The 8,881-nt window shown below is 44.9% G+C and overlaps 1 protein-coding gene and 1 non-coding gene across 6 annotated transcripts in view; both read left to right on the top strand.

Moving 5' to 3' along the window:
• SNX27 (sorting nexin 27) overlaps nucleotides 1-8,881 on the top strand; it is an 82,636-nt gene that overhangs the window by 71,830 nt on the left and 1,925 nt on the right. For 2 of the 5 annotated variants that reach the window (XM_057723291.1, XM_057723322.1), the window contains exons 10-12: nucleotides 135-263; nucleotides 649-708; nucleotides 1,601-2,179. In XM_057723291.1, the coding sequence (XP_057579274.1) occupies nucleotides 135-263; nucleotides 649-708; nucleotides 1,601-1,648 (237 nt within the window). In that variant the 3' untranslated portion in view covers nucleotides 1,649-2,179. Of the gene's footprint in view, nucleotides 1-134; nucleotides 264-648; nucleotides 709-1,600; nucleotides 2,180-8,881 lie in introns of those variants that run through there. The other 3 variants (XR_009051448.1, XM_057723314.1, XM_057723306.1) reach the window with 3 other exon arrangements.
• Nucleotides 6,906-6,978, top strand: TRNAE-CUC (transfer RNA glutamic acid (anticodon CUC)). The gene has a single exon. It is a non-coding gene; the product is annotated as a tRNA-Glu (tRNA).

Genomic DNA, 8,881 nt, shown 5'->3' on the forward strand with positions numbered 1-8,881 from the left:
GACTTCTGTTCTTCTGTCACAGTCTTTTCTCTGAAATGATGTAGCCATCTCTGCTCATTTCTTTTCTGCTCTCTGGTTCAGAACCTAAGCTCCCCAGCATTCTCAAACTTATGCTCTTGTTCTCGGTTGTTTAGAACCAGGTAATAGCATTTGAATGGGATGAGATGCAACGATGGGATACAGATGAAGAAGGAATGGCCTTCTGTTTTGAATATGCACGAGGAGAGAAGAAGCCTCGATGGGTTAAAATCTTCACACCATATGTGAGTGGTAGTTGGGGAAGCATGCTCGGGGAGAGTAGATTGGCATTGAAGTTCTCCTTAAGCCAAATGCCTAAATGGAGAGTGCGGTAGGGATAGTGGTTGTTTTGAGATCTGAACCTGTTTGAATCCTAGAGCCCCAGGTTCTTCCTGTCTTCCCTTTAGGCCTGAGTAGGACTGGCAATTTCATATCCCGCTTGACTCACAATTACCACTAGAAGGAGCCATAGAATAGCAGATGAGCCAGGCCTGGATTTTCATGGAGCTTGCTAAGGTTTTTCTCTGGGCTGAGCAAGTTTGGAAGGTGACTCTAGGCAGGAGTTCAAAGGCATGGTCCTGTGGTGCCTGGCCTTGAGAAGTCAGTGAGTGTTGCTCTGTCTTTTTTCAGTTCAATTACATGCACGAATGCTTCGAGAGGGTGTTCTGCGAGCTCAAGTGGAGAAAAGAGGTAATGCTAAACAATCTTGAATTGACCTTTTCATCTTTGTTTGTTTGTTTGTTTGTTTAAAATGTATAGTCCTGTGGCCAAATACCTGGGACCCTCATCTCCATCTTTCTAGGAATGTTAGTTAGAGACTGGTTATCCCATGTGAGCCAGGATACTCTTCCAGAGAGGTTGTTAGCCTTTGATTCTAAACAGGCTGTGCAAAAAAGCCCTCCTTCCCTTGTCTAGAGGGTGGCCATTGGCTACAGGCTATTCCATCTTTCATGACTTCATGGACCTTCTGCCTGTATTTTATCAATCGCCCTTCATGTTGTTCCTGACCCAGAAGGGCATCTGTCCTCAGTTTTAGCCGTTCTGACTGGATGGGGCATGAAAGGGTTTGTCTAGGCTAACCAAGAATGTGTGTGAGGTTTTTGCTGCTGCTTTCCTGCTGTCTGTCTATGCCAGTGCTGGAACAGAATTTTAAAAGATTCTGAATAATTTGCTACTTACTCTCGAAAAAGATGTTTCCAAGGTTCAGAAGGTAAGGTCAGGAATATGAAAATTTATACTCTTAGTATAGTAGAAAGAACATTGGGCTCTGGGAATCAGATCTGGGTTCTTTCCCAGCTTTTTTTCTCTCTGTGATATTGGACAAATTGGACTGCCTGGATCTCAGTTTTCTCATCTTTTCTCATCTGTGAGACAGGAAGGCTGAACCAGATAATTAATATCCTAGGTCCCTTCCAGCTCTAAAAGGCTGTGATTCTCAATGGAAAGTTATATCAAGTGAAGAGGCCAATCAGCTCGAGTCATCCAGTCATACATTTTCTTGTGAGGGTTTGTCTCTAGATGGGAGGAGATGAGCACACCTAAGGCTTCCCAGTAACTCTTTTCTTTTTTTTTTTCTTTTCAGAACATTTTCCAGATGGCGAGGTCACAGCAGAGGGATGTGGCCACCTAGCCTTTCGTTACCCTCTTCCCTTCTCTTCACCCTCATCCTCTCATCCCTTTCGTCTCCCATGTCAGACAGAGTAACCATTAACACAAAAGAAGAGAAAAAGGAAAAAAGGCATTATATTCAAAAGCCCTAAGCTAAATATTAATAATCCCTCTGAATTTCATAGCTCTGGAATTGAGCTGGTAGAGAACAACAGATGGGTCAGCACCAGGAGTCAGCTGAGTTAAGACAGGAAAAGAAATAAGCCCAACCAACTCGCCAAAGGTATCTTTGTCCTTTCACCTGGGCCTCATACCAACAGACTCTCCTTGTACTATATTTTTAGAACTGGAACTATGAACTCCATCCATTTGCACTGTTCAGACATATATATGTATGTATGTAAAAATTATATATACACAAATTAGCTGCACGTATATACATATATATATTTCTTTTTAAATTTCATATTGATGGCAGTACCTTTTTTAGCTTGTGTTTTTACACACCTTTCACTAGAATTCATGACTTCTCTCTTGCTCTCTTTATTTTGAAACAAACTTTAAAAAGGAAAAAAAAAATTTACAGGGAAAATACCTCTCCTCATGAAGGACTTGAAAAGTTTACAACCTGCTTGGGTTTTTCCCCCTTTTTTGTATTGAATGAAGATTCTGGATCATGGGTTTCCATAGAGTCTGAGGAGCAAGGAGCATAGTTTCTTTATCTTCCAAGAGGCTGCTGGGGAGGAGACAGAGGTGTGTTTCTCAAGGGCAGCAAGGCTGCAGATCTGCAGGGAGAGTCTAAGACTTGGTGTGGTCTCTCTTGATTCCAAGACAACTTTCCTGGTCCATCTCTCTCCCTTCCACTCATGGCTTTTAGCCACATTCCACATCTTCCTGCTTCCCGAGGGCCCCTGTATGATTCCCCTCAACCAGCCTACAGTGAAGGGGAGGGTGGGCTCAAGAGGTTGATGCCACAGACACTGAAACACTTCGTGGTTGTGATTTCCCATTTCCCTGCTGTTTCTGAAGCAGGGATAGTACTCGGGACCAGAGTCAAAGGTGATACCTTTAGGCACAAAGATTGGACCTTAGGTAGGGGGAAGGAAAGAAGAAAGGCCCTATGTACATAAGCTTTTCCCTCCTCCATTCCTGGCCAATAACCACCCATAACTATTACATTCTCTGTGACTTCCTTAAACAGCCGTGTTGGGGAGTGATCTGACAATATCCCCAAGGCTTTGGGGACACTTGGAATGGGTCAGTGGTCTATGCCAAGCAAACCATACCCCATCTGAGCCAGCTGAGGACGCAGGAAGCAGTATGAATATGGTGGATTTGGGTTGGATCTCAACTTTTAATTAACAGGAGAGTGAAGAAGAATCTTTTTGTCCCTCAAAGAGCTCCTCATCTGACCTTGCAGTTAGACCTTTTGAGACCTAAGAGCTACATCCCAGGGTCTGGGGCCAGGGCCGACTGGTGTAGAGCAACATGCTCAAGCCCCAGGCTCCAAAGATACTGTGTTGGGAGCTCTCAGTCAGGCTCTGATGCACCTGAAAGACATCTTTGAGCCTTCTTTACTTTTTTCCTTCTCTGCCTTCTAAACAAAAACCTCCACAGGGTGGCATCTTTTGCTTTGTCTAATTGGGAGGCACCCATAGTTGGTTGTAGTCAACTTCGCTGAGCAGTGTTGGGGTGGTTTGCAGTTTCTGTTTTTGTAACTTGTTTTTGCAGCTTGTTTTTGCAAATTGTCATGAGGCCACTTTGCTTTCTCTCACGCTCTGTTATCCTGGCATGCACTTGCCTCAGGGGGTGTGGGATCATATAGGACATCCTGTCTTTCCTCACCTTCTCCAAACCGAGGTAGAATCACAGAGTGCGAAATGTAGAAAGTTGAGTGTTTAAAGTTGCAGAGAGTGATCCCTGAGTTGGAGGCTTTGGCACAGAATTAACGTCTTCTGGTTTAATTTAATAACAAGCCAAAGGACCCTGGGAAGAAGGTATGTTGATTGCCCACTCCAAGATGCCGAGGAGGCTTTTGGCACCAGCTTTGTTCAGACTTTAAGAATAGCAGTTTGCCCCTATTTAGTCAGAGTGGGAGAGGAGTGAACAAATCCGGGAGTCCATGGGAAGCCCAGATAGTGACCTCTGATGTGAGAGTAGCAGGAATCCCCTGAGCACGCACAGATGCTGCTTTGGTCCCGTTTTGACCGGCACTCACTTGGTGCTTGGAGATTGGGTGAGGACCCCATAGGCAGTTAGCCTGTTGGCAGAATCTGTTTGGGAACAGCCCCTGCTTGAGGCTGTTCCACCAACAGAACCCCAGCTACAGAGAGAAGGGGGAGGGAGGGAAGCTCTGGAGGACAGTGCCGCCTTTTCTCCCACCCATGGCAGGCATCCTGCGATGGAAGCAGAGGTCGCTGTGACTGTACAGCCTCATAGGGTCAGGCTCTTCTTTGCATGAAGCAGTGTTAGTGTGCTACCCATTCCCCCTTGCTCTGCATTTCCTTTCTGGAATCCCTTCCACCTTTCTCAGTTTTGGGTTCTGCCCAGGGAGGCTTCTGCTCAGTCTGTTTTTGCAGTTTGTCTCCGGGAAATGGAGAGGCTCCCCCTTCCCCCTGCTTTGCCCCAGCAGAGCCAGCAAGATCTCCCTGATCTCCTGTTGTCCTCCCTCCCCAAAAGAGAGAGAGTTTCTGTCCTCTTAGATAAAAGCTCAGAGTTTTTATGGACCAGGAGAAGAAGCCCTGAGAAACCTATCCCTGCAGAAAGGTTCCCTTGGGCCATGATTTGGGTCTTCTGGTCTTTATATTTTTATTTTACTTTCCGTTTCTCTGCCCTCCCTTTGCTCTAGGTCTAAGCTCAGCACAGATGAGTGCTCAGGGCAGCTCCTAGGCCTAGACAGCTCTCAGGGAGGAATTAGGTAAATGTTCAGCATCCCCATGCCTGGCCCATCTTGTTGCATCCTTTAGTTACCCAGGCCAGTAGCTTTGGGTTATCTCCGCTTGTGTCTCCAAATCCAGTGCTTGGAACGGCAGTATAGGGCTCTAACAGAAGGTGACACCTCTCTCTCATTTCAGAATTTGCCAGCTTAGGGGCCTGGCTCTGAAAGGCAGTTTTCTTAAAGGGGACTGCATCCTGGGTGACCCGAAGTCCCCAGACCTAGAGGGACAACTATGCCCTCCCTTCTCTCCTTCATGTTTCCTGGCTGGATTGATTGCAGCGGTAGAAACCATCTGGTCTATTGGACCCCAGCACACCACACGAGGTTCCTTCCAGAGGCACTGTGTCCCGTGAGCTTCCTTTTGGAGGGAGGCGATGCAGTTGGGTGCGCAGAGAGCAGAGGTGGTGGGTGTGCGTGTTTAGCTCCCCATCTTCCGGTTTCACCTCCCGCCTTCTTCTGCCCCTAAACCTGAGCACATCATGCCAGGCCTCACTCATACAGGGTGGCGTCAGCTCACTCCTCAACGGTAACCTACACTGTGTGGGAAGCTTAGGGCTCTGGGGAAGGACAGAGTCGAAGAGGGGAGTGATGTGGGTGGAGGCACTGGCCAACTGCTAAACTTGGACACCAGTTTTATATCACACCCCCTTTGTAAGCTGGTGAGCTGGGCTTCAGTTTTCCCCAGACCATGCACACTTTTAATTTATTTGAGAGAAACTCTAATTGTATTTTCACTGCAGTATCTTGTATTTTTTATTTGTGATTTAAGAAATGTGAAGAGAAAATACACAGACATAATGGCTAACAGTGTTTCTTTCATTCCTTGTTCTTCTAGAGCTAACCACTCTAAAATTGTTTGGTAATGTCACTTAGTGTAATTAATTGTAACATATTCTTTTAAATAAATTGATTTATTGATGAAACTATTCTTTGGTTTCCTAGACTACAAATCCTTTGGGTTGTGTGGAAAGAGGTGAAGAAGGACTTTTGAGATTTGAGTTTGAATGATTAGCCTGAAAATGGGAAGGGACATCTAACTAGTTCTCCTGAGCAACTAGTTAGGCAATTGTTTGAGGGCAGGAGATGGGGAAAGTGGGAAAAGGAGAAGCTGGGAGGCCCCTGGTCCAAGTTTCTGTTTCCAGAAAATTTCTTCTTATCCCTCAGCTCTCAGGGTTGGTTGTGCCAGCTCGCACAAACTCCACATTAAGACTCGCAGGACTTCTCTCCCTCATCCTTATGCAGAGAGAGCCTGGCAGAGCCCTTGGGACAGGTCTTGGCACTGTCCCACTGCCCCCAGCAATGTGTATATACTTTTTCTTTTTTCAAGTAACTTAGGAAACTTCTCTCTGAAATCTGAACTGAAAGGTGCATGTTACCCCTAACGAATGCCAGCTCAATACTGTGTACTCTGGGAGAGGGTATTCCCTCCTCTGCCCACACCCCTGAGAATAAGTGTGGTTTTGCATGTTCTTTGCTTTTGCAGATGAATCTCAGGTGCTGTGGCCTGAGTACCTACTCTTAAGAATACTTAATTCTGTGTGTTAGTTTATGGGCTGAATCTGTTCTGAAAAGCTCAGCATTTTTAGGTTGGATATTTTACATTATTTTTATAAAGCTTCCTGTTTTATCTTTATAATCCCTAGCCACGTGCTTTTGCCCCTTGATTGGAGACCACAAGAGCAAGGGGTGGTTTGACGTTTTGTTTGGCAGTTGGGGGAGAGACATCTCTCACTGAGCCATCAACATGGAATAATTGAAATCTGGTAAATGTCACTGTGCTAATTGGGAAACAAGTTTTCTTTTATTTAACAAGGAACGAATCCACAGAGAAGTAGAAAGTGGAACTCCAGAGTTAGAATTACAGAAGTTAAAGTCAAACATTTGTTGAATATCTGTTGTGTTAGATACTGCAATAAATACAAACGCAAAGTAAGAAACACTCTGCTAACTTTCAGTCTCTCAGAGAAATGACCATTACCCAGCTGTGGAAGGGTTACGTGCTGAAGGACTAGAAAAGGAGGGAAGAAAGATCTCTGGATGAAGGCAATTAGGGAAATCTTGATGAAGAAAGTAGTTTGAAGTGAACTATTTAAAATGAGCTGGTTTCAACAAGAAGGCATCGGCAAACTTTATTGAGCCATTATGTGCCAGACACTAGTAACTGGGAAAGAAAAGACATGGGTGTGGGGAGGGGATCAAACTTGTCACATGAACAGCAAATAGTCCTATTTGACTAGAACTTAAGGTGTGTTGTAGGAATAAAATGAAAGATAAGTCTTTGAAGAGCCTTGAATGCCAAGTAAAGTGCTCTACATCTTTTTTTGTTTTTTTTAAAGGGAATTCCCTGGTAGTCCAGTGGTTAGAACTCTGCACTCTCATTGCCAAGGCCCCAGGTTCAATCCCTGGTCAGGGAACTAAGACCCTGCAAGCCATGTTGCGGCCGGAAAAAAACAAACAAACAGAATTTTATTGTTTTTCATCAGCTGCAGTTTAGAAACATTGATGTTTCAGAATACGTACAGAGGGATGAATTAGGAGACTGCCATGATTAGTTAGTAAGTGGAGGCAGTGATAACTTGAAATGAGGGAAATGTATATGAAAAAATTGTGGAAGTAAAATCATTTGTGATTTGGTATTAAACATTGAGTTTATGTGAGAGGAGTAAAGGACTCCCAAAGTTTCATGGCTAGGTGACTAGAAAATAGGTTTATTTAAGACTTGAAACTTTGGGGAAGAAAATATTTTAGCTCTGGACCTATTATAATTTAGTCATGTGTGAGAAATCTAGGTACAGGTGTCCAGCAGTTATTCCTTAATTATTTGCTGCGCACCTTCTAATGTTCCGGGCGCTGGTTAGGATGGTGGGGATACAAGGCAGAGTAAATATCTGGATGCGTTTGTAGAAGACAGGTGGCTTCTCTGGAGAGCAGGTTGTAGGAGAGAAGGAGGGAAAAGCAGAGACGGGTGAGGGGGATGCTACAGCCTCCGGTGGGCAAGGGTGATCGGACAGTGTTGATGGCAGTGGAGTTGGAGAGACAGACATTGAGTACTTCACCGATGCATTTTAGAAGAGAACCAGTAGGGCTTTGCAGTTGGGCTGAATATGAGAGAAGAGAGAACCAGTAGGGCTTTGCAGTTGAGTTGAATATGAGAAGTGAGAGAAAGCGTGTGATCAAAGTTTTGGTCTGGGTGGGTACACAGTGGTGCTCTTTACTAGTGAGGAAGACTGAGGGAGGAAAGGCACTACCAGAACTGAGTTCAGGAGAAACACTAGGTTAGAAACACATAGCTGGGAGTTATTTTCATTGAGCAGATGAGAAGATGCAACCCCATTTATGGGAAGCAAGAGGAAGCTGACTACTCAGGGAGGTAGCCCCAAAGAGAGGCCAGAGAAGGGAGAATCTGAGAGCCAGGAGCTTGAGCCAGGGCTGCTCAAGTTCTCATATTTGGAGAAGAGAATGAAGCTTGGCTATGAGTGGGAATTCCTTCAATCACAAATACAAGCAGCCAAGGCTGTGAAAGCCTTTGAAATTTTAACAGGAGAACGAAAACACAAAGGAAATCCTGAAAGTCAGAGAGGGCTACCGAAGGAAGCCAAGGAAGCGAGAGACACTTCCTTGCATTACATTCATACATTTTAAAGCTCTGAAAATACAGACGGGATGGGAATTCATTGAAGGAATGATCCAGGGCTTTTCCCCTGCCCCATTCTCATCGCCACCGTCCCCCCTAACTGAGGATAGTTTTCTAAATGTCTGTTTTTGTTGCTAAAACTAGAAGGCTTCTCCCAATCCCTGCTGTTAACCTGTCAGCTCCACTCTTCTGCCTTGAGAAGTTATTTTCCTTCTCTCTTCTCTTTATGCTGCCATTCACATTTGAACAGTAATGATTATTTTAGAAGAAATTAGTGCTGAGTTTCATCTTGTTTGGTCTGAAGTTGGGTGATCCTATTGTCATCATTTCCTGTTTCTTCTGCATCTTGTTACTGAGGCCTCCTCTGTTCAGAAGAGATGTTAGTGAACTTTGGTAGCTCACAGGTCTACCCCTCCTTTATACCTTTCCTACTATATTCGAAGCCAGTATGGTGTCTGAAAAATCTATGTTCATACAAGAAATATGTTAGGGGACTTCCCTGGTGGTCCAGTGGGTGAGACTCCACGCTTCCAATGCAGGGGGCCCGGATTCTATCCCTGGTTGGGGAGCTAGATCCCACATGCCGCAACTAAGAGTTTGCATGCCGCAACTAAGCAGTCTGCATGCTACAACTAAAAAGATCCCGCATGCTGCAACAAAGATCCCACGTATCGCAACCTAAG

The sequence above is a fragment of the Hippopotamus amphibius genome, chromosome 1 (assembly GCF_030028045.1).
Source record: "Hippopotamus amphibius kiboko isolate mHipAmp2 chromosome 1, mHipAmp2.hap2, whole genome shotgun sequence".
NCBI classification, from domain to species: domain Eukaryota; kingdom Metazoa; phylum Chordata; class Mammalia; order Artiodactyla; family Hippopotamidae; genus Hippopotamus; species Hippopotamus amphibius.